The 25872-nt window shown below is 44.7% G+C and overlaps 1 protein-coding gene across 6 annotated transcripts; it reads left to right on the top strand.

Annotated features, from left to right (window-relative positions):
- The first annotated feature begins 349 nt into the window (after positions 1-349).
- Positions 350-14497, top strand: HTR1D (5-hydroxytryptamine receptor 1D). Of its 6 annotated transcripts, none has more exons than XM_082231851.1 (4): positions 350-1142; positions 9697-9738; positions 10234-10359; positions 12511-14497. In XM_082231851.1, exon 4 carries the CDS (start codon positions 12642-12644, stop codon positions 13776-13778), a length of 1137 nt encoding a protein of 378 aa, XP_082087977.1. In that variant the 5' UTR covers positions 350-1142; positions 9697-9738; positions 10234-10359; positions 12511-12641; the 3' UTR covers positions 13779-14497. The 6 variants fall into 6 exon arrangements, with proteins under 6 accessions (XP_082087977.1, XP_082087975.1, XP_082087980.1 ...); XM_082231854.1 differs by lacking the exon at positions 350-1142 and adding an exon at positions 1150-1463; XM_082231849.1 differs by lacking the exon at positions 9697-9738.
- The last annotated feature ends 11375 nt before the right edge of the window (positions 14498-25872 follow it).

Here is a 25872-nt window from a genome sequence, read left to right as displayed (position 1 = left end):
TTCTACAGTCCTCCCCATGTGATGGTCTCCACAACTACTGCACAAATCCTTCTAGTCGTCCTTGAATTCGGCATTATAAAACGAATAATGCATCCTTATGTTGGGTGCTTCTAAAGGAAATCAACAAGTTATACTGTCATATTAAGACTCCCTTTCTTGTCCTTCACCTTTTCCTTTTTACTCCATTATAATTTCCCCCCAAATTTCCCAGATACAAGAATGGGAAGCACACATATAAACAAACTCCCCTCCATCGTTTTACAAAGGAAATTTATAGGTGGGTTTAGGCAGAAATTTCATTTGAAAAACAGTCAACACATCCCATTTCTTCTAAGATATGTGTTTTTTTTAATCAACAAACAACAACAACAAGTGATAAATTATAGACGAAAGGCATTTTTTATTTCCCTTTAAACATGCATTGCAACGATTGCTGGATTTTTAACGGGCTGGATTCAGTAAACATGCGGGGGGGGGGGGTTGCATGGAAGAAACCAGCTTGAACGGGTCTCGCCCTCCCGTCTCTCCTTCCCTCCCTCCCTTGCTCAGCGAATTTCTCGGGGATGGGGGGGAGTTCCATATGTAATCTAGGAGGTCTCAGAGGATCGGACAGCCGATCCCTCCATCGGCACACCCGCTGCCGCCGCCACCTGAATGAAACAAACCTCCCTCAGTTCAGGCAGCTGAGCCCTCGCCGGAGAGCTGCTGCTGCTGCTGCTCCTCAACGTTTTCCTTCCGCCGTCGGGGAATTCGCAGCTGCCTGGGCAGAGGCGCCTTAAAAGAGTTTTTGAAAGGGCTCCCAGTCCTGCGCCGGGACGGAGGCGGTGACGCTTCCATTTTCCGACCGGAGTGAGAACTGTACGCTTCAGGCGTCAGCAGAGACCCGAGGGGGGCGTACCTTTTGACCCGGCCGGACCGGAGTGAGAACCGCCGCGTTCGGAGGAGCTCGCCACGTGGAGGAGGAGCAGCTACGGCAGAGGAGGAGGAAAGGAAGGACGGGGCACTTTTGCGCTCCTCGCTCGCACTTAATCGCAACGTCTGATCCTCTTTCCCTGAAGAAGCAGCAGCCCCTTGCGGGGCTTGGCGTTGCCAGACCGACTGCGAAACTCAGGAGTGAACGTGGTTTTGTATCCGCGTCTGCCGTAAGTCGTGCGAATGTGCGTGTACACGCGTGTGCCGGGGGGATCGGGGCGAAAGAGTAGGGCTCCGGGAGGGACATATTCAGCAAAAGCCGCTTCAGCTGCCTGGTCCAACTTGGGATACTTGGAGCTCAGGAGTGAAATCTGTTGACAGTGGCGATCCACGCCACGGGCCACTTCGACGGGGCTACGCGGCTTGCCATTTCCCTTCGTGCTGCGAGAGATGCCACCACCTTGAAATCACCACTTTTGGAACTGAAAGGGGGGTTGTGGGCAAGGGATACTCTGGCGCACGCGAGGAAACGGCTACTCAGCAAAGATTAGGTGACAAAATGCTACTTGAAGAGGAGAGAAAGCGATTGGTAGCGTGGGGTAACAGTGCCATATGTAGACGGAGAACTTGCTTCGACTAAATGTAGTGTTTGATGGGCGATCGTCTGATTCAATCCAAGCTACTCTGTATGAGATCTAGGAGCTGCGGCTTGCAGTTTTGCCTTTCCGAATCAAGGCAGAAATAGAGTTGGTGAGCTGACTCGACTTCTAGCTAAATCCAGGATGATTGGAAAGAAATTTCCATGAGCTTTCACTTTGTAGACTGGGTCTGGACCTCACATCTTGATGCTTTAAGACATCGCCGCCGCCGCCCCCCCCAACCCCACTATTTGCCCATAGAGCAGATCCGCATAAAATCATTGATCTGGTTTGTACAGCTGTGTCCAAGCTAAACTCCTGCTTAAGGGCTAAGGAAGGGAAGCAAACGGAGGAGTCCCATGACACCTTGAAACTTACTTATTGTGGCATAATCTTCCATGGGCCAGAGCCTGTACCTGAAAATGTGGGCTCCCTGACCCACAAAAGCTTCCACTGCAATCAGCTTGTTAGTTTTTAAGTTGCCACAGGACTGTAGGTTTTGCTGCGATAGTTTATGCCACTATTGGTTGCAGTGGGAGAGAAGCAGGGACAATCTTCCAGTTGCCTCATGCAAAAAATTGCCACTTGCTCCATTACTATTATTATTATTAATGATCACTTGTCCTACTGCTACATACTCAAGTATTGCATTAGCCAATTCTGCCATGCGCACGGAGCTAGGGTCAGGCTAGCCTCTTAAGCTGTAATTGCGAAGCAAGGCCAATTGAGCTCAGTGAGACTTACTGCCACGTAAGAGTGTATAAGATCACTGCCTTAAGCAAAAAACAATGTTCCAGCATTATTCCAGCAGATCTGGTTAGGGCTGGTTAATGTGGGGGATGAATTCCATTTAAATCAGTGGGGTTTTAGCCTTCGACTGTTGTTTGCCATTAGCTGTCTTGGTGACAGATTTTTATCTCTGCTATCAGAATGTCGCCCTTGGAGTCAGTTTTTACGCCTGAGTTTCCCCACTCTGTATGAGTCCGTATCCCCCTTGATATGATGGTTGTGATTATTCTTCACTCATATCCTGCTCTAACTGTATCTAGGATTTCTAGCCCTCCCACCCATGAAGCAAGGTGAGGTAACTGCCTCAGATAACAGGCAGGATCTACCAAGGCAGCAGATCCCGATGTATATCTTTATGGTGTTGATCTTCACTCACCCCTGCTTTCCTGGTGGGGAGGAAGGCATCCTTTTGTGGTTCGCCTCAGGTGCCAAAATGTCTTGAGCCAGTCCTGTCTTCCAGATTCACTATCCCGGGCATCCTTTAATGACTCTGCCTCCCCCTCCCCCCCGCCCATTTGCTGGCCACTGTGTCAGGAACTCTTTCTCAGCACACCTACTGATCTCTATCTCTTCCAACAAATCCCCCATCAAAATCATAGGGAAGGGGTTGTTGCTCAGTGGTAGAAAGAAAGCAAACAACCCTAGGCTGGGAATCATAATAGGCTCTGTACAAAGCCTCGCTGATAAGTATGTACAGGATTTCAACCTGAATCTGTTAATTTTAAAGACCCTAACAAGGGATCCCATAAATTTTGAGTCCAAAGGGAAATTTTGAGACCTTACCCAGTTTACTCATTTCTATATCTTTTTTCCAGAATTTAGAATAAGGTGAAGGAATGTTAACTGGACAAGGATTTGGGTGTTCAGGGTTAAATTTGTTATGAAACTTACTGTGAAACCTTGGAACAAGGATAAGATGGAGAAATGGAAAACTATGTGTGCCACCTTGGAAGAAAGAGGGATTTAATGTTACTGAGAAGATCTTCAGGTTGTCTACCCCTGATCCTTAAGGGGCATCAGGCAAGGTTTGAAATAATACAAGAACAAACCTAAAAATCAAAGAAAAAAGACTCTGGGACACAATGCAGTTCAGACTTTACATGCAGATTCATGGCAAATCCAATGTGCTGGGACAGGTTTGGCTGGATTTGAAAATGCAAGTGTCCAGTCCTTTTACCTATTGAAGTTTGCCGGCAATTTAATACATTAAAAGCACGCACTCGTTTAAGACCCAGACAGTTCTCTGATCCTAAGAGAGATGGATGTGTGGTGCCACTGGCTCAGTCTGTGGGCCAATGCAGGTACCATAAAACTAATGACTAAGGGCTGAACTAGATGTGATGTTAATTGTATAAATGCAATTAACATAAAAAAATGTAATACAGTGGTACCTCAGGTTACATACGCTTCAGGTTACATACGCTTCAGGTTACAGACTCCACTAACCCAGAAATAGTGCTTCAGGTTAAGAACTTTGCTTCAGGATGAGAACACAAATCGTGCTCTGGCGGCGCGGCAGCAGCAGGAGGCCCCATTAGCTAAAGTGGTTCTTCAGGTTAAGAACAGTTTCAGGTTAACAACTGACCTCCGGAACAAATTAAGTACTTAACCCGAGGTACCACTGTAGTAGCCACATAGGGGGCAGGTGGCTAAGCTGTACTGGGACCATATGGGAGGGACAGAGTCACACACACACAGACACACCCATTGTGGTACATACTAAATAACTTGCCCCAGCCGCTACTTTTATCCGGAAGAAAACAGTGGTGTGTGTGTGTGTATGTTAAACTCTCCCTCCTCCTGCAGTCTCGATGCTGCACAGTTAACATCATGTCCACCTTGGCCCTTATATGAAGTAGATTATCTTAATGGACTAGTAACTTCTGAGGAATTGTATGCAAGACGGTGGCACAGAAGTGACTGAATTCAAAGCTGAAAGCAGGCAAGTTTGACATTCCTGGCCCCTACAACCTTTTACTGGTCTGCGCTGAGTATCTCCTTCAACAGGGCTCTAGTTCCAGAAATGTAACAGGCAGGATTACTCTACAAGTCCTTTTCCATAGTCCTCCTCCATTACACTGCTTATTCCACAGATGCCCTCCAGATGTGCTGCAAAGTCTTGTCATCCTCAACCATTTCTCATCCTGGCTGAGGCTGATGGGAATTGTAATTCAAAACATTTGGAGTGCACCCTGCCAACTAGTCCTGTTCCAGGTGCCTGGGGAGAGTTTTCCCTAGCCTTGCTATAACCAAGATCCTTTGGGGCTGAGCATGGGACTTTTTGCACACAAATCATTTGCTCTGTCGTTGAGCTACAGTATTGCTCTTCCCCTGATGTGCTATGGAAAATATCAGCAGGACTGTGCAATGAAATTTCAACCCCCACTCTAAAGAGAAACACATGTGAAAAGGTTGCACTGGAGTGCCAGATTCACAGGAAAGGCCTATGAACAGGAACAGACAAGAACAGGTGGGTCTTGCCAGCACCCAGTTTCACCTAATGGATTTTACATTCCAGCATTGGTTTCTCATAGCTATTTCCCCATAGAGGCAAATCATTAAATGAGAATCCATGCTTAACAGCTTGCCTAGGAGATCTGCTTTCTCCTTCATCTAGCTTTCGCTGCCAAAGCTGAAAGCGAAGGCTGCAGTGCCCCCTAACGTCAAATCCTAGCCAAACGCAGAGAAACATGTGCACTTGGATTGGGGTCACATTATAGACCAACGATCTTCAGCCTTCCTTTTTGGACTCTGCGCACACACCATTAACCACAGTCTAGACCCTGCTTTCAGTTCTTCGTATGGGGATATACAAAATTAGAATAAAGCATTTAACAGGAAAATGCAGATAAAACTATCTACAAACACACAACTGAAACATATAGTACCAGGTAAGAGAAATAGCAGTAGCAACCGGGCAGTGATTTAAAAGGGCCATTCATTTTTAACTTGGGAAATTCTTTGCCACCAGTCCATAGAATCATAGAATTGTGGAGTTGGAAGGGACCCCAGGGGTCATCTAGTCTAACCCACTGCAATGCAGGAATCTCAACTAAAGCATCTATGACAGATGCTGTCCAATCTCTGCTTTAAAACCTTCACCCATGAAGGAGAGTTTGCCACCTTGCAAGGGAGTCTGTTCCACTGTTGAACAGCTCTTACAGTCAGAAAGTTCTTCCTGATGTTTAGTCAGAATTGCCTTTCTTGTAACTTGAAGCCATTGGTTTTCTCCGGAAGAGGAGAAAACAAACTTGCTGTATCTTTCATGCAACAGTCCTTTAGATACTTGAAGATGGTTATCATATCTCCTCTCAGTCTCCTCTTTTCTAGGCTAAACATTCCCAGCCCCATCAACCATTCCTCATAAGGCTTGATTTACAGACCCGTGATCATCTTGGTTGCCATCCTCTGCGAATGTTCTTGCTTGTCAACAACCTTCTTAAACTGTGGCGCCCAGAACTGGACACAGTACTCCTGGTGTGGTCTGACCAAGGCAGAATATAGCAGTCCTATTACTTCCCTTGGTCTAAAAACATTATTCTTCTGTTGATGCAACCTAGAATAGCATTAGCTCTTTTTGCTGCTTCATCACACAGTTGACTTATGTTCAGCTTGTGATCTATTCAGACCCCTAGATCCTTTTCATACATACTACTGGCAAGCCAGATGTTCCCCATCTGGTTCTTCCTGTCTAAGTGCAGAACCTTACATTTGTCCCTTACTGAAATTCATCTTGATAGTCTTGGCCCAGTTCTCCAATTTGTTAAGGCCATCTTGAATCCTGATTCGATCTTCTGTAGGTATTAGCTACCCTTCCCAGTTTGATGTCATCTGCAATTTTGATGTGCATCCCCTCAACTCATTCATCCAGGTCGCCTCTAAGCTAAAGATGGTTGTAAGAGAGGATTAGACAAATTCTTGGGGGATTAGTTTACGAGCAGACTACTAGGTACCCATAGTTTTCCCTGTTTGACCTGAAAGAGCAGAGATAAGGAACACGTGGCGTTCCAGATGTTGCTTGACTACAACTCCCATAATCCCATACCATTTCATGCTAGTTGGGACTGATGGGCATTGAAGTCTAACAACATATGGCGGACCACAGGTTTCCCATCCCTGCTAAAATGAGACAGGACTTTTTGTAAGGTGGTACACTATTTTGCAACACTCACTGGAGCTAACCAGCTGATTGGTTCCAGGTGTGTACAGTGTGCTTTGTCCAGGCATTTAACCACCAGGTGCTTTACTTGACTATTGCTGATGACTGCCTTTTAAAGTTATGTTGGCACTGATGCTGCTTCGCTTATGGTTTGATTGGTTATATTAGATTTATAATTAGTCTTTTTGCTTGTTTTCGTAAGCTGCCTTGGACCGATATGTGGCGGGCGGGGGGAGGGGAACAGGCTATAAAAATAAAGCTAACATGGAGTAGTGGCTCAGTATGTTAAACTAGGACCTGGGACGGGGGCTGGGTTCAAATCCACACACTTAAGCGCAGAAGCTTTCTGTGTGATTTTGAATCTGTAATTTTTTGTTAGTCTTAACCTTCCTACTAGGTGAGGGTAACATGGCAGCAGCAGGAGAGAGATTGAAACTTGTACATTACAGTACTCTGAACACTGTGGAGAAAAAGTAGCTTGTAAATAAAATAGGCATTTTAAAATAAATCAGCATGGATACATGAACAATTAGCTTTATATTATAGGGTTTATATTATGTTAATCTGGAACACAGGAAATTGTCTTGTAATATTTGTCCATGTAGCTATTCTGACTGGCGGCATCTCTTCTGGGTCTAAAACAGAGGTCTGTCCCCACCACCTGTTAACTAGAGATGGCAGGGATTAAATTTAGTATTGTCTACATATCATCTATCCTGCCAAAGATAACCAGATAGGGCCACAGTGAGAAATGAAAATGGTTGCTAGACCCAGCTGCCTGTCACTATTTGGACAGGCAGTAAAGGTAAAAAGCTAAAGGACCCCTGGATGGTTATGTCCAGTCAAAGGCGACTATGGGGTTGCGGCACTCATCTTGCTTTCAGGCCGGCGTTTATCCAGACAGGTTTCTTGGTCACGTGGCCAGCATGATTAAACCACTTCTGGCGCAACGGAACACTGTGACGGAAACCAGAGCGCACGGAAATGCCGTTTACCTTCCAGCTGCAGCGGTACCTATTTATCTAATTGCACCGGCATGCTTTCAAACTGCTAGGTTGGCAGGAGCTGGGACAGAGCAACAGGAGCCCACCTTATTGTGGGGATTTGAACCGCCAACCTTCTGATCGGCAAGCATAAGAGGCTCAGTGGTTTCGACCACAGCACTACCCGCTATGACCCACCAACAGGGATAGGACCCAACCAAAGGCTTTTTGCCCAGGGCCCCTTCAAACCCAGAATTAGACCTGAGGACTTATTTATAACACTATAATATATAACATTTTAGCATTGGCCATTTATGGAAGTGAGATGTCTAGTCACTTAACAAAAAAAGTATAGAAGAAGGGTTTTGTCAGGATACCGTCTTAGATTTTGGCTGAACTATTTCCTTTTTTTATCATTGCCTTGGAATCCCAGTTGCAGTGACAGCAATTTTATAGACTCTTGAGTCCAGAATCTTACAAAATCCAGGACTGTTTTCTGCCAAATGTCAACAGAACAGGGAAGCATGACTCTCTTTTCCACTGCTGCTGAAATAACTAGCCCATGACTGTTCATACTGATAGCTGCCTCAGATGAGTTATTTCATCCCTCTTGCAGAACTCATGACATATTCAATGGGAACTATTTAATCCAGACTACCAGAGGCCTGGGAAAAAGCCTTTTACTTGGCAGCCTTTAACCTTGCAAAAATCAAGTTACTGCACTTTTCTCCATATACGTACACATGTAACATAAAAATATCCTTTTGACGTGAACTGTAAACAAAGCTGATTGTAAGCATGGCACTGATAAAATACCAAACGTAGTACAAAGCACTGTTTTCGGAAGTGAAACGATTTCGATGGCATGAGATCCAAAACAGCAATTTCCCAACAATGTTATAGTACACTCTATCATTTGGATTTGCTTGTCCTTTGTAGGACACACCATTATTTGTTAAAGTCACAATGGCTCACTGAAAACTTTCCAAATTCAGCTCCTTCTGTACTTTGTTGCAGCTATTATGTTTTTATATTCTGCTGAAAGCTGCCCAGAGTTGTTTTTATTATTATTATTATTATTATTATTATTATTATTATTATTATTATACTGAACAAATGAGAGGCAAGATGAGCTGATTTATACGTAAACCTAGCAACACCTTCATAATGTATCTGTAATCAAATTTTCCTGCAACAGAGTGCAAAAGGAACTGTGATTGAATTTATTTTAATTGTTTATATCCTGCTTAAAAATATATATTCCTAAATGACTTACAAAAATAACAAATGAAAACAAAATATCCAGAACAGAGTAACTTTTTCAAATGCAAGGAGATAGAATTCCAGTGTAAAAAGGGTTTCAGTTACCCTCTAAAAGCAGGAAAAAATGGGGTTTGGCAAATCTCCCAAGGGAGAAAATGCCACAACTGCAGTGCCAGCACTGAAAAGGCCCTGATTTTCTAATGTTTAAGAACATAAGAGAACCAGGCTGGATCAGACCAAAGGTTTCTGTTTCCACAGTAACCAACCAGATGACCAAAGCAGAACATGGGTACAACAGTGCACTTGCCAGTTTTCCCTCTAGAAAAGGACTGACCCCTCCTTTCAATGGGATCCTGTAAGTGGCCTCCTTGGCTCTTTCTATCAGCCCCTACGGTTATGATTCGTGGGTTCCCACTTAATTTTATTTTGATTTTAAATGTGATTCGAATTGTATTTTAAACTAATTGTTTGATTTTGTGTTTTTAATGTATTATATATTTGGTGTTAGCCGCCCTAAACCCGGTCTTGGCCGGGGAGGGCAGAGTATAAAAAATTATTATTACCAGAGCATCACCATCATCATCATGACAGTTATTATTACAGATTATTAATATATATTGCTCTGCAGCTGAAAGGCCCACAGTGTACAGCATATTAAAACAACAAAATATACAATAGAGTACAGTAAAATGTCATATATTAATCAGCAAGCAAAAGTTTAAGGCTGCAAGATCAGAACTTACAAAGGCCAGACAAAAACATTCTCAAGCTTGAGAAATAAAATGCACTTTCACCAACTATATATGTAACAGGCTAGAAACCCGAACCATGAGAACTACTAAAGATAAAAAAATTAAAAAGGAAAGCTTACCCCTAGAAGAATTAAGGGTGTTCCCATCCTTAGTAAAGCTTTTAAATTTATGTTTCCAATCTCTCCATTTTCCACCCTCAGACGGTTCACCTTGTTGATGTGGGTCTGCGTCTCTAAGGCCAGGTAAGAATGTGCTTCTGTCATCGCTCTCCTGTCACCAGCTTAATGGGTGACTCACTGGACAATGTTAAATTAACCGCATGGCTCTATGTCTTAATAATAGAACCTTTTAGCAACAAAAGGTGTAGCGATGTGCCCAGAGTCGTTCAGAAACAAGGTCATTCTTGGTAATTGGAGAGCTGCCCTGACAGCGACACAATTTAAAAGCATTATGGTTGGGGATTCCAGTGGATTTGAGGTTTGGACTAGGCCTCGGAGTCTCAAGGCTCATTCTGGCTGACTTTAGCCTACTCCTCCATGAGAGACTAGGCCACAGCCTGGGCAATAATCCTTCAAATTGCAGATGGGCCCCAATGCCATGGGATGGTCCGTGCCTTCCAAATAAAATAAATGAATAGCACAGGGGTCATGGACAGAAGATCTCTTGCTAGTTGTGATTCTGTCACTGCTCCACTTACGATATATTCCTGGGCTAACACGCTCTGTTTCTTCCTTTAGATCCAGTCCCAGAATAATGAGCAGGGTCAGCTAGTCAAGGTCTTTCTCTGCTCCGGGATCCCTGTGTGGCTTTGCAGTTAAGAATAATAAAACATCCTCTGCCTGATCATGAACTATTTGCAGAAGGTAAGATCACAGAACCTGCAGAGACCTTCGTCCATGCATGGCGGTAGATGGCAGCTCGGCAATATGACATCGTTGCAGTGAACGGACAATGATGAGGGAGAGAGAAAGTGGATAGAGAGGTACCTAAGGAAATACTTTCTGTTCTGAAGCAAGTTCTAATGTTATGAGAGAGGGGTTGCCTCCCTGTACTGCTTGGAGACATCTCAGAGGCACCTGGAAAGTCACTGTGTGCAACAGAACAGGACTGTAGACCAGATAGACCCTTGCTCTGATCTAGAAGAGCTCTGTTTGTTCTATTCAGGTATCACAAAGACTTGGTGTGTGTGCCTTGGCATTTAAAACTGAATTTATTTTTCTATGTATATAGTTCAGTATTTCTTCAGTTGTATAGATTTCCTAAAGGGTTCAAGAAAGTTGCCCAAGTTTCTACAATTATATACTGAAAAGAAAAGGGGGGTAAAAAAAAGTATCTTTGCCCCTGAAGGCCTTGCAATTTAATGGTGCTTAGCAGTGGAAAATAACATATTCGAAAACGATTTAACGCTTTAGCGAACATCATTCCTTTTGGACTTCCTGTCATGACTCATTGCAAAATGCCAGTGCAAACTTTTCTGTGCTAAGGAAGCAATTGCTTTTGACAGCCTGAGCAGCACCAGTTGCTGGATTGGCCTTTGTTACTGTCCTTCCCTCCTTCCTTGGGCAGCTCTACCTGTTTAACTCTGGAACCTGTAATGCCTGAAGGCAGAGGAACGATGGTTTGCTGAGAACAGTTGGGTAGGTAAATCACTACAGTGATGATGGGACACTTTCCTTTCTCTTTCTTGGATGAGAATCTAAGCACAAAGTGGAGGCTTTTGCTAATTGAAAATACAACTCACAAACACCAGAATATCCAAGGTTTGGGTTTGTTTGCTTTCTTAAATCGGTTTAAGAGAAGAGTTCAGGAGCTTACAGAGAAACTCATGGAAATTGTATGTTGAAGTGTCTGCCTTAACTCCCATGCAGTAAAAGCATTCCTGAACATTCTGCAGCATTATATTTTGCAAACAGGAGCTACATGGGAGTTGCATTTGCTGAACTCTGGATCCAACCGCTTTCTAGGGCAGAGCTAGCTATTGTGCCCTCCAGTTCTTGAAGGACTGCAGTTATGATCATCCCTGACATTGGCCATGCTGCCGTAGGTTGATGAGGGTTGAAGTCTGACCACAGATGGAAGGTGCCATGTTGGCTACTCCAGATTTAGGGAGTATGTTCCAGTGAACCCAGTAAAGCCTTGGGGCCAAACTAGAAGGTGCGTGACATGTGTGAATGTGAAGAGTCAACTCTTCCCCACTTCCACCACTGCACTCCTTACAAAAATCCCCTCCTCCCCAAAGCTGCTGTTTGGCCCAGGATGGAAACTGCTATTTGTACAAATAGCAGCTTTCATCCTGGGTCAAATAAGAGCAATTTTTGGTTGGACTTCAGCACAGCATGGAAGTATTAACACACAGACATACACATGCCATAGTCCTGGTCCTGATTCTGTCTCCAACAGCTGATATGTGTGTGAGAGAGACACACACACAGAGAGAGAGACAGACAGACAGACAGACAGACAGACAGATGCAATTACATATTTCACATACTGTCTAGTTTGGCTCTTACTTTTGAGTGAACACGGTTAGAATTGCAGTAGAAATTAAATTATTACTGTTGATTGTATAGCCTATGTTAATATGTCCCTGAGGATTAGCTGCTGAAGTCATACCACAGGTATGTAGGGCTGTCTGAGTGGTGCACACTCACTGGCCACAAGCAAAGGGGGCACAATCTCAAAGCCAGTTAAGCAAGGCTCTGGGCTTTGGTAAGGAAGTGTGAGGTTCTGACAGGGTCCTAGAGTCCTCCCACCTCCTTGCCAAAGCCTAGTTAGCACTTTCCCAGCTTTGGGAAGGAGGGCTCTAGGACCCTGCCAGAACCTCATGGCACCTCCCAAAGCCGACCACCTCCTTACTTACTTTTGGGAAGGCAGCACGAGGTCTGGGGGGGGGGGGTGTCCACCAGATTTTGGCCTTGCACTGGGCTCCATAGTACCAAAGTCTGCATCACAAAGCACACTGTAGTTAATGCTTGGTTAATGCTTCCGTTATTGTCTTTGCTTCTGTTTCACAGTGGCGTGCTTTTTTTACCAACCTCGAAGATCTAGTTCAGAAAACCTGGTTTCGTTAAAGACCGAGACAGACGTTATCAAGTATATGTAAAGGATTAAGTTCAAAAGAGGAGGGGAGGAATCCAACACAGCCATGAAGACCCAGTACAACTGGTCTGCAAAGTCTATTCTCCTCAGCATGTCAAACAGATCTCTCAATGCCAGTGAAATGCCAGAGGAGTGGGATGAGGGGACGCTGCTAGGCCTAAAGGTTTCGCTTGCCGCCATCTTGGCTGTGATCACTCTGGCGACAATGCTCTTCAATATGTTTGTGATCATCACCATCATTCTGACCAGGAAACTCCACACTCCTGCAAATTACCTCATTGGCTCTTTGGCTGCCACTGACCTTTTAGTGTCCATCCTGGTCATGCCAATCAGCATTGCTTACACCATTAGCCACGAATGGAACTTTGGCCAAATCATGTGCGACATCTGGTTGTCCTCAGACATCACCTGCTGTACGGCCTCCATCTTGCACCTTTGCGTGATTGCCTTGGACCGGTACTGGGCCATCACGGATGCTCTCGAATATACCAAGCGCCGGACTGCCAGCAGAGCCGCCTTGATGATCACTGTGGTTTGGGTCATTTCCATCTGCATCTCCATGCCGCCCCTTTTCTGGAGACAAGCCAAAGCTCAGGAAGAAATACTGCACTGCGTCGTGAATACGGATCAGATCTCCTACACCATTTACTCCACCTGCGGCGCCTTCTATATCCCAACGGTGCTGCTCATCATCCTCTACGGTAGGATTTACGTGGCCGCTCGGTCCCGGATTCTTAAGCCGCCATCGCTGTACGGGAAGCGATTTACCACGGCCCACCTGATCACTGGCTCAGCAGGCTCCTCCCTCTGCTCCCTCAGCTCAAACCTTCAGGAAGGGCATTCTCATTCCAGCAGCTCCCCAGTATTAATCAACCACGTAAGGATCAAAGTCGCCGATAGCATCCTGGAGAGGAAACGGATTTCAGCGGCCCGGGAAAGAAAAGCCACAAAAACTCTGGGGATTATTTTAGGAGCGTTCATTTTCTGCTGGCTCCCATTCTTTGTGGTGTCTTTAGTCCTGCCTATCTGTCACGAAGCTTGCTGGTCTCATCCCATTCTGCTTGACATTTTCACATGGCTAGGCTACCTGAACTCGCTGATCAACCCTGTGATATATACTGCCTTTAACGAAGACTTCAAACAGGCTTTTCAGAAAATGATTCGGTTTAAGAAGTGCTCCTAGTCCTGAAACTCCTTCCGGGTTTGACATAGCTGCCAATGCATAAACTGTACCCCACCTGCACTCATAGTTTCCTATGGGGTAGATGATGACGGTCTCATTGACTGTATTCAGCTGATTATAACTCGGCTTAGTGACGCTTTTTGGCAACTTGCATGCAACCCCTCCATTTTCCTCTCTGGCTGAACAAACTAGGAAGTATTACAGTAACGGAATGGAAGTCTTCCATTTCTTCCAAACCAGGAAACTGTGGTTAATGACTTCAGAACAAACCAGTATGTATGAATTCGTGGTTTGAAGATACCCTACAGTGCAGTCTTATGCAGGAGTAATACTCATTAATTTCAGTGGGACTTATTCCTATGTGAGCAGGTGTAGGATTGCAGCCCTGATATCCTGGCTTGTTCTGAAGCCATTGGCCATAGTTTCCTGGGTCAGTTGAAACAGGAAACCATAGTTATTTTCAGGGTTCCTTGTCTGTTCACTCCTCTTGCAAAGGGAGGAGAAAAGGGGCTGCCCACAAGGCTTATTTAAATCTTAGTAAACAAATATGTGGTGGAAGAAACCAGTCTATTGTTGCGTGTGACTTTTCACTGTCTTTTATTTTGTTCTCTGTGATAAAGATAACTTTTTAAGACTTACTAGTCTGTGCATTGAATACATGTATCTGCAAAACCAGAAGAAGATTTCAAAACAAGCAGGATGAAATAAATAATGGAGTTGTTATGAACTGTGTCGCTCGACACAATCTTTTCATTCTTGCTTTACTACAAATTAACAGATCTGTATTATTTGTCTCAGATTTCTCACCTACCCACTTTTGTAATTTGGGAATGAAACACTGGCTGAATTTTCAGGGTTTGTTTTCTAAGGGTTACGGAGCAAATTATATGAAGTGCTTTTGAGCATTTGGGCAAAGAACTATATATTATTGTTGTTGCTGCTGCTCTTGTTATTTCATTGTGCAAATTATGAGAAGAAATTGTACATTGTTGGTTGTGGGAAGATTACAGTGTGAGAAATGGGATGGGTATAAAGCTTTGCTCCTGGCTATCCCAAATTCTCTTTTCCTCCAATGCAGCTTTGAACAATTTTCACTATTCCTTCAGGATTTTATGAGATATTCAGCAAAAGTGTTGGGTTCCCAGAATCCGATGGGAAAATTTGCACAAAAGATCCATCAAAAATACTAATATTGTTGCACCCCACCCCAATGACGGAAGCCAGCCGTCACAAATGGCGCAGTTTAGCATAAAATAAAGACACAGAGAGCCAGCAATATTTTCAGGATGGTATGAGCAGCTCCTTTCGAACTTCTCTCCTCCCCAGTCTCTTTTATTATCCTTTGTTCTCTCCTGTCGCATGGCCGTTTGCCAATGTCTCACGTTACCTACATCCGGTCATGGCTTTAACCCACCCATTCCCATATAAGGTTATGCACTTAATACACTGCAAGGCACGGACATGCAGGTCACCGAGGTCAGTGAGGCACCAGGTGGCGCTACAAGCCTTTGCCATGGCTTCATGGCTCCCACACCCCAATCTCTGAGCACTGCAAGATTCCAGAGCTTCCAGATGCTTACCCAGGCTTCATGTCTCCTTTGGAATGAGATACAGCAGAGTGGTGTCTTTTAAGATAAATGGTTTTGTTGTTGTTTAGTCGTTTAGTCGTGTCCGACTCTTCGTGACACCATGTACCAGAGCACGCCAGGAACTCCTGTCTTCCACTGCCTCCCGCAGTCTAGTTAAACTCATGCTGGTAGCTTCAAGAACACTGTCCAACCATCTCGTCCTCTGTCGTCCCCTTCTCCTTGTGCCCTCCATCTTTCCCAACATCAGGGTCTTTTCCAGGGAGTCTTCTTATGAGGTGGCCAAAGTATTGGAGCCTGTCCTTCCAGTGAGCACTCAGGGCTGATTTCCTTAAGAATGGATAGGTTTGATCTTCTTGCAGTCCATGGGACTCTCAAGAGTCTCCTCCAGCACCATAATTCAAAAGCATCAATTCTTCGGCGATCAGCCTTCTTTATGGTCCAGCTCTCACTTCCATACATCACTACTATAAATGGTTTATTTACACATACAGTGGTACCTCAGGTTACATACGCTTCAGTTTACACACTCCGCTAACCCAGATTAGGATAAGAACAGAAATCGGGCTCCGGCAGCGTGGTGGCAGCAGGAGGCCCCATTAGCTAAAGTGGTGCTTCAGGTTAAGAACAGTTTCAGGTTAAGAACGGACCTCCAGAATGAATTAAGTATTTAACCCGAGGTACCACTGTACTGTATATTCAACTTGAGCCTATGATGGTGGGTTCACAACATTAACGCTCCAAAAGGACCTTGCCTCTCTGACTCTCTGGCTTCTCAGCTTGCCACTTTGCCTCCAGCTTCTGGCTCAACTCTCAACTCAACTCTCACCTTTTTTTTCTGACTACCAGCCAGAGCCATTGCTTTGTTTCCTTCATGGCCCATTAGCTCACCAGTAAACTAGCCTGGCTATTCCAGGAATTAGAAAGGGGGCCCAGGCATACATCCCAATCGCCCCCAGCTCATAAGAATATATTTATGTCACCAAGCCAGAACAGCCTGATGGATCAGGCCAATAACCCACCCAGCCCAGCATCCTGTTCTCGCAGTGTCCAACCAGATGCCAGGGAGAAACAAAGGAACAGAACATGAGCACAAGAGCTCTCTCTCCTCCTGTGCTCCTGGCATTTAGAAGCGCTGCTGCCCCGAAAGCATTACAGGCACACTGACTGGCATGAGCATTCCAGGGTGTCTCACAGACAGAGGTCTTTCCTCATACCAAGGATTAGAACCTGGAACCTTTTACAAACAAACCAGGTGTTGTGCTCCTGAGCCATGGTCTTTTCCCTATGACCCACAGCTGCTGTATGTTGTACAGGTGTGTAGAAGGTGGAATCTTGGCAGGTGCAGCTTGCTGTCTCAAGGCCACAAAAGCCATCCTTTCCCTTTATCATAATATATGTCTTTCCCTCCCCCCCCCCAATTGTTGATTTAATTTTGTGAACGAACAACACTAGTCACAATGCTCTTTGCATACATATGGCGGACAGAAGTTAAGGTCAGGTGCCCTATTGCAAAGTAGTATGCTATCATTTTCAACCCCTCCAAATCAGATCATATTCAAATAGCCCCTCCAGAAGGTTACCTGGGTTAGCAGAGGTGGACATGCCTGCCTGTTTTCATTCCTAAAGCAGAGAAATGAATGCCATGCTCTTATGAGATTGGTCGCCTTTTATCACCCTCTCTGGTGAGGGGTGAGGTGTTCAGATAGGGCAAGGGTAGGCAGCCTAAGGCCCATGGGCCACAAGCAACCCACGGGGGTCGTTTAACTGGCCCACGAGCTGCCCCCAAATTGAGCCGCCTGCTCGGTGAGTCCCCGCGCGCTGCGTTAAACCGGTGCGGCATGGTGTGGGGACTTGCTTCCACGGCAATGGAAATCGCATCTGCACATGCGCAAATGTCAAAAATTGGGTCTGTGCAGACGCCGGAAATCGTGGGTGTGCGTGGATACGCGCGCGCAATCCGGCCCACAGAGGGATATCTGCTGGAGGGAACCGGACCAGGCGAGATAAAGCTTGCTGACCCCTGAGATATCAAATCAAATCAAATTTTATTAAACGGTCACTGACCAGATTAACTCGTACAGCTAGTCAGCGAAGCATAACACCGGAAAAAACAAAGGACAATTACCCCTGAGATAGGGCTATAGCCCAAACACTGTTTAGCCACCCCTCCCCGGAGGACTTTTTACCAAATTCCAGCATCCACCAACTTTTATTCTTGCAGCAGCCTGGAATAGCGAAAGCAGCTCTTTACTCACATGAGATGATTAGAATCAGTACCCGGTGACAGCAGTTTGAGCTCCGGAGTTGATGGTTGGCAAATAATATTGGCAATTTCCCAAATTACCAATTCCCAAAATGTTGCCACTTTGGGGCGCATGTTAAAAATGTCCTTGTAGCATTGCAGCCGCGTCAGCAAAGGGGAAAGATGGGCATATTGATCTGAGATCGACTCCAGGGAGTCCAATGCCATTGAAGAAGTGTCTTCAGAGATGCTTCCTGGACCCTGGCAGATGTGGCTTCCAGCAGAGGTTTAGACAATGCCGTATTCAACACAGTGTCATCTGTTTCTACTCCCAAATTCCCATACCTCTTAGAAACCTTTAGAATCTCCCATGACCTTCCCATTAAGCAGTTAATTTATTTCTGAGGCAACCATTTCCATCTGACTATGAGATCTAGTTCATAAACTTTCAAATAGTACTCTGTGTCTGAAGTTTGGTTTCATTTCTGTATTTCTTGTGTAGCATAATAAAATGGCTTAAGAGAGTCATACCTGATAAAATTTATTCTTCCAACTATTCAGCAATGGGGATGAGGGAGAAATTCTTTTCAGTTTGCATTTAGAGCTGGATTTACCTAATGCAAACTTTCAGAAACAATATCCAAAAAGAAACACAGCCACCCTCTGAAATCCACACTTTTCCAAATCTTGCAGTGCAGTTCTTCAGCAAACTAATGTGCACAAAAATGCACAATAGTGCATGTAAAATGCATATATACTTTGGGAAATACACAAAAATGGATTATATTATGGAAAAATGCTTTGCATAATCCTGTATATCAGGATAAATTTATGCTAAAGTGTGAATTAATTTTCATGAGGACTGTTTTAAAATCACAAACAGACATAGAAATGCAGAGAACTGAAGGCTGGAAAAATGAGAAACCAAGAGAAATGCATTGTATTAGGGGATAATTGCTTTGCAAAATTGTGCATTTTAGACAAAAATAGATGCACACACACACATATATGCATGAGGAAATTTGCTGTAAAATGCTGACAATTTTTCATGAGGAATTTAAGCAAATAGATTTCCAAACTGATGTGTAAATATGGAAAACTGAACCTAAGATTGGAAAGTTAGAAACTGAGAAACCAGAACTGATAGGTTCAACCATCTCTCTTAGCCAGGGGTCAGCAAACTTGGACCATCTGCGGGCCAGATTTAGAAGGTGATTGGGCTGGATCTGACCCCCTGGCCTTAGGTTGCCTACCTATGCTCTTAAACATACATGAGCCCTGTATTTGTATGCCTTTGATCCCATGTGAAATATGCTGATAAGACCACAGTTGCAGGTTGATTTAGGTATGGGACAGCTGCATATTCCTGCATTGAGGGAGTTGAACTAGGTGATTCCATGATTCTGTGAAACAGAAAACAAAATACATTGAGAAAAGAAGTTACTGTCAGTTAACGTAATAATAGTCGTGTGTCAGGAGAGGGCGGTATACGCATGCATTTTGAGTACTGGGCTTCATTTGTTCAACAAGCTGTGGGAGAAGAATGTTACCAAGATTGAAAAGGACAAAAAAGAAAAGAAAAATGAAACCAACCAAATTGCTCTTCCACTGCATGAAGCCGGGGTGCCCCACTGAGAAACAGAGATAACAAAATTGAAGGCAGTTAATAGATCCTTTTTCTGCCATTTATCTTTCAAAGATACAGCGAGGCATGTCTGCCTTACAAAAGCAAATCCAAGGTCAAACGGGGTATCACGCTTAACACAAGCTGTGTGCACGCTAATACGTCCTTAGCACAAAAATGCAGTTTTTCCTCCATCCGGAATTCTTCAAGCTCGTCCTCAACGTGCTGCTCTTAATCTAGATTGATTCTAGATACCGCTGCCCAAAGAAAGGTGGGTGTGGTTTGTTTGGTACGTGTTTGAAAGCCCGCACCTTGATTCGATTATGCATGCCTTTTCTTCCCTGCACGTGCTCCAGGTGAGAGAAGGAGGAAGTGGCGGTTGCAATAATCAAGGTCCACCCACAACGTCATTGGGCAGGCGTGGAAACACCTCATTACTGGGACCGCCTTTGTGTGTGTGCATCTTTTTTCTTCTTCAAATGGACACACTGTGAGGAAATGCGGAATCAATCTGCAATGAGCTTTTATTTTTTTGAATGAAACCAGTTTTTCAAGAAGTGCTTTTCAGGGGCAACAGAGATAGGCAATGGATCTAGATTGTGTGTGGATTGCGTAGAAAACAGAAGTCTCCATTCTTTTCCAGTGATTCTCCAGCTTCCATTGATTCTGAAATAAAATGTTGTGTGTACACAGCCACATATATGAATATAGATTTCTCACTGAAAGTGGACATGTGGCAAAAGGGGGGGGGCTGCACAACTTACTTTCTAGTGAGGTTCCTTCTTTTAAATAATAATAATATTTTTAACATTTATATCCTGCCTATCTTGCTGGGTTTCCCCCAACCACTTACAACATATAAAAACACAACAAAGCATCAAACATTAAAAGGCAAAATATCCTATACGAGCAACAAACAAACCAATAAATAGATAACAATAACAAGAAGAATAACAAGAATAAACAGTTTACAGTTAAACCCAAATTAAAATAATCGCCAACCCCAACTAAACATTTAACCAACATCAACCTGACAAAAACAAAACGGAGGAACCAAAATTAGAACCATTTAAAACATTTTTTGTGTGTTGCCCCAATCCAAGAGTTCATAGAATCATAGAGTTGGAAGAGACCACAAGGGCCATCGAGTCCAACCCCCTGCCAAGCAGGAAACACCATCAGAGCACTCCTGACATATGGATGTCAAGCCTCTGCTTAAAGACCTCCAAAGTAGGAGACTCCACCACACTCCTTGGCAGCAAATTCCACTGTCGAACAGCTCTTACTGTCAGGAAGTTCTTCCTAATGTTTAGGTGGAATCTTCTTTCTTGTCGTTTGGATCCATTGCTCCGTGTCCGCTTCTCTGGAGCAGCAGAAAACAACCTTTCTCCCTCCTCTATGTATCCTTTTATATATTTGAACATGGCTATCATATCACCCCTTAACCTCCTCTTCTCCAGGCTAAACATGCCCAGCTCCCTTAGCCGTACCTCATAAGGCATCGTTTCCAGGCCTTTGACCATTTTGGTTGCCCTCCTCTGGACACGTTCCAGTTTGTCAGTGTCCTTCTTGAACTGTGGTGCCCAGAACTGGACACAGTACTCCAGGTGAGGTCTGACCAGAGCAGAATACTAGAGTTGTTCCAGCAATGTCCCTCTGGCCTCCTAGGAGTCTCTTTTAGGTAGGACCAGTGGCACCTGGTGATCTTACTTTGATGGAGGATGAAAGTGACCCTGCTATGAGCAGTTTTGAGATGCTGGGTCTAGCTACCATTCATATTTCCCATAATACCCTGGAGCGGTGCTGTATTGGGGCATTGTGGGAAATTAAAATCTCAGGCTCTTGGCACTGCTTGGAATGCCAGGCTGGGGTTAAACAGGAAAGGGTGGAGGCAGGGCAGGCTACATCAGTGGGTGATGTCAGGGTGCAGGGGCCCAGCAATTGCCCAAGGATGTCAGGGTGCTGGCTCTGAAGCCACAGAACCCCTGTCTTTGATCAGTATGCAATCTGCCACCTGAGGCAACTGGTTCAGGATACAAAAACAGGAGGGCTGGCCCTGCTTTGCTACAGGGGGAACAATAGTTCAGTGGTGGTACAGCATGTGCTTTGCATGCAGCCCTAGTTCAACTCCAGGTATCGCCAGTTTAAAAGGACGGCCATAAGGCAAACAGCAAGCGATCTGTGACCCTGGAGAGTCACTGCTAGGCAGATGATATGGGGCTCGGTGGAGTCTTGATTTGGCATAAAGCACTTTCCAGTCTGCCATTGCATACATCTTAAATTGCATATGCACGCACCTGTGTTTTAAAATTATAAAAAGGTAAAGGCACCCCTGACCATTAGGTCCAGTCGTGACCGACTCTGGGATTGCAGCGCTCATCTTGCTTTATTGGCCGAGGGAGCCGACGTACAGCTTCTGGGTCATGTGGCCAGCATGACTAAGCCACTTCTGGTGAACCAGAGCAGCGCACGGAAACGCTGTTTACCTTCCCACCGGAGTGGTACCTATTTATCTACTTGTTTTTTGATATGCTTTTGAACTGCTAGGTTGGCAGGAGCTGGGACCGAGCAACGGGAGCTCACCCCGCTACGGGGATTCGAACCACCGACCTTCTGATCAGCAAGTCCTAGGCTCTGTGGTTTAACCCACAGCACCACCCACGTCCCTTTTTTATTATATAATTAGAGAGATAATAATAATAATAATAATAATAATAATAATAATAATAATAATAATAATATATTTATACCCTGCCCATCTGGCTGGGTTTTCCAAATCACTCTGGGCGGCTTCCAGCAAAATATTAAAATACAATAATTCATCAAATATAAAAAGCTTCCCTAAACAGGGCTGCCTTCAGGTGTCTTCTAAAAAGTCAGATAATTGTTTATTTCTTTGACATCTGGTAGGAGGGTGTTCCACAGGGCGGGCACCACTACCAAGAAGGCCCTCTGCCTGGTTCCCTGCAGCCTCACTTCACACAGCAAGGGAACCGCCAGAAGGCTGAATAAATGTGAGTGAGGAGATTCCTTTATTGAGCAGCTTGTACTGGTGAAAGAATTACGGTAGCTTCACAGCGTACCTAGCAGTATATTAATCTTGCCTTAGGAAATTAGAGGTGGGACTGGGAGAGGTTGTCCCAAGTTTCAGGGTTCGGTGTCACCAGTATGATGATGACACCCGGCTCTATTTTTTCTTTACACCTAAATCAAAGGAAGCTGTCTTGGTTCTGAACCAGTGTTTGTCATAAGTAATTTATTTATTTAATTTATATACTGCATCATAATCAAAACATATCTAAGTGGTGAACAAAAAACTGAAGCAGCAACCTGGATGGCCAGGTTTCTGCAGTGGCCAGGAGTGCATCTGCACACTTAAGTCTAGTGCGCCAGCGGCGCCTTTTCCTTGAGATGTCTGATTTGGCCACAGTGACACACGCCTTAGTTACATCCTGTTTGGATTACTGTAATGTGCTCTATGTGGGGTTGCCTTTGAAAAGTGCTCGCAAACTTCAGCTGGCTCAAAGAGCTACAGACAGATTGCTGACCAAGGCTGGTTATAGGGAGCTGGTGACTCCTTTGTCAGAAGAGCTCCATCAGTCTGTTTCTGGGCTGGTTATGAACTATAAAGCCCTATGGTCCAAGCTATCCTAAATATCATATTTCCTCATATGAACCCGCTGGGGTTTTGAGATCTTCAGATGAGACACTTCTCTAAGTGCAGTTACCCACACAGGCCCACTTGGTGGGAAAGGGCCTTCTCAGTGGCTGCTCCCAGTCTCTGGAACTCCCTACCTGGAGAAGCTCGACTGTCTCCCTCCTTGTCCTTCCACCGGCAGGTGAGGACTTTCTTCTCCAACAGGCTTTGAAAACTGACTGCTTTCAATGAAAGGGCTGTTGCCATGCAGTTTTTATTGTAATTATCTGTACATTTCAAACAGATATTATATACAGTGGTACCTCGGGTTACATACGCTTCAGCTTACATACGCTTCAGGTTACAGACTCCGCTAACCCAGAAATAGTACCTCGGGTTAAGAACTTTGCTTCAGGATGAGAACAGAAATCGGGCGGCAGCAGCAAGAGGCCCCATTAGCTAAAGTGGTGCTTCAGGTTAAGAACAGTTTCAGGTTAAGAACGGACCTCCGGAACGAATTAAGTACTTAACCCGAGGTACCACTGTATATAAATAGTTTTCATTCTATTAATGTTTGTTTGTTTTTAATGGTGGTTTTTTCCTATGTTTTTAGTGGTTCTTGTTTTTATCTGTAAGCTGCCTTGAGTCCTGTCAAGGAAGAAGGCAGGGCAAACAACAACAACAACCACCAAGTAAGGAGAATGTAGAAATGCTGAAGACCTGCATTTGCAAAACATCAGCAATCCAACATGAATCATTTTCTGAGAGCTTTGCTAGATGTGAACTTCATTCGGCTGTTTAAATACTTCCACATCTCTGTACTTTTCTGTCTGCTTACCTTACCCGGTCCATGTCAACCATCATAAATGCCGCACAACCATTTTATCTAAGCAAAAATAAAACGCAAACTGATTTGTACCATCCAGCCAATCCCATTACTCTTAAGGTGACTGGATCTAGTGAGATTTACTAGTACAGTGGTACCTCGGGTTAAGAACTTAATTTGTTCTGGAGGTTCGTTCTTAACCTGAAACTGTTCTTAACCTGAGGTACCACTTTAGCGAATGGGGCCTCCCGCTGCTGCTGTGCCGCTGCCACGTGATTTCTGTTCTCTTCCTGAAGCAAAGTTCTTAACCTGAGGTACTATTTCTGGGTTAGTGGAGTCTGTAACCTGAAGCATCTGTAACCCGAGGTACCACTGTAGAGGTAGAATTGCAGCCTCTGTAGGTTTGGGTATATCTTTCCCAACTGCAATTGCTCACATGGTATCTTCTGCAGGTTGAGAACAATGTCTGCCAGTAGTTCTCTGTTAACATCCTGGGCTCTGCTATCCTGAGAAGGGGAGGTTATGGGTAGTCTGATGAAGCTGGGAAGGACTTCGATAAACAGTAAACATGCTTGGTTCCCCTATTTTCAAACCTCATTACTTAATTCCACACACCAGCATACATGTCTCCATGTGCCAACTTGCATGGATGGCAAGCTGCCACAAACATGGATGAAGGTGCTTTATACTGGCATTTTAACCAGAGATCATGCGATAATAGGTTTTCCTTAAACTGAACCAGAGACAGGCATAGAATTCATAGGGCAGTGGGGACGGATACGGATCTATACACTTCTCTATCATGTCCTTGGAACGCTCTTCAGGCCACACCCCTCTCCCCAGGCCACACCCCTCTGCTTTGCGCTCCCAAGTGTTGTTGCCTGGCTGGAATGTGTCCTTAAATCAGGATAATACCTCCTGCTTGATGGCAGATAGAGCTGGGTGTTTGTGTGTGTGTGAATGTGGGCAGAAACTAGCCTACTGTACAAAGGTTGCGTTTGCATTCATTGTTCTGCTCATTTTCGCCCTTGGCTCTGCCTGTCAATAGCATGTGGCCCTTGGAATCTTGCCCAGAATTGTATGCGTCCCTCATGCTGATCACACTTCCTCATAATTGCCATGGGATCATGGTTATATTTTTCAAAACCAGGAATCCTCTAAAAAGCAGAGGTGCCAAAAGGAAGCCAAACTGCAACATCGCCACCGTATATGTCATCAAGAAATGCTCCTTGCTTTTTCAAGTATTGGGAGCGTGTGATGATGCGTTGCTCCTCAAATGGTGGAGAGCATCCTGTTTGCCAGAGCTAGCACATTTCCTCATTCCGGATGAAGCCTGAATGCTTTGGGAAGAGTTCATGGCAAGAAGAGCTGTCCTATCCCGGCTTTGTGAGTGCATTCCTAACCTGCCCATTCTGAAGATTATCCGGATTCCAAAAGCTGGCAAAGCAGTCAGAAGGGACTGTCTTTCCCTTCCTCAGAAATTATGCTGAGCCTTTGGAATCAGCAATCAGAGCAGAGATTTAACCAAGTAATTGCTGGCAGGATTTTGCACTGCAGCAGCGCACCCGTGCCTCCATACTGGGATCCGTTGTGCAATGCCGCATTTCACAAAAGCAGCAGCAGCAGCAGCAGCCTGCCCCAGCATGACTAGAAGCAAGACTTCTTCACCCTACTTCCAGGTATTATTGAGGCTTTTTCCCCCACCCCGCCCCCATTTATTTCCTATTGCCAAGTTGAAAACAGGCTTTTGTAAAATCCGGTGGTTTCTCTCTGTTGTGCTTTCTTGTACTGCATTATGCTATGAATATACGACGGTAGCGTGTGTGTGTGTGTGTGTGTGTGTGTGTGTGTGTGTAATCTGAGCAGGATATTAGAGTACTGTATGAGCCATTTAGAACCCTGTGATTCAGCACACTTAGAGCTATATGTGACTGACACGCCAATGAGAATTGCTTCCAAGCGAATGGGTTTTAGGAGTCCAGGGCTGCAATCGAACTCAGTAGCAAGCCTCCCAAGGTTTATGTGTTGCACCATAATATCCTGATTTACATGGGAGTAAATCCCACAGATTTCAATGGGATTTACTTTCAGGTAGGTTTGCACTCTTAGGAACAATTCTCCCTAGTGAAGAAGGCTGCAGTCCTCAGTTCGTATATATCAAAGTAAGTTTCAGTGG

The sequence above is a fragment of the Podarcis vaucheri genome, assembly GCF_965113315.1.
Source record: "Podarcis vaucheri genome assembly, chromosome: 7".
In the NCBI taxonomy this organism is placed as follows: Eukaryota; Metazoa; Chordata; class Lepidosauria; order Squamata; family Lacertidae; genus Podarcis; species Podarcis vaucheri.
This window is presented reverse-complemented; position numbering and strand designations above follow the sequence as displayed.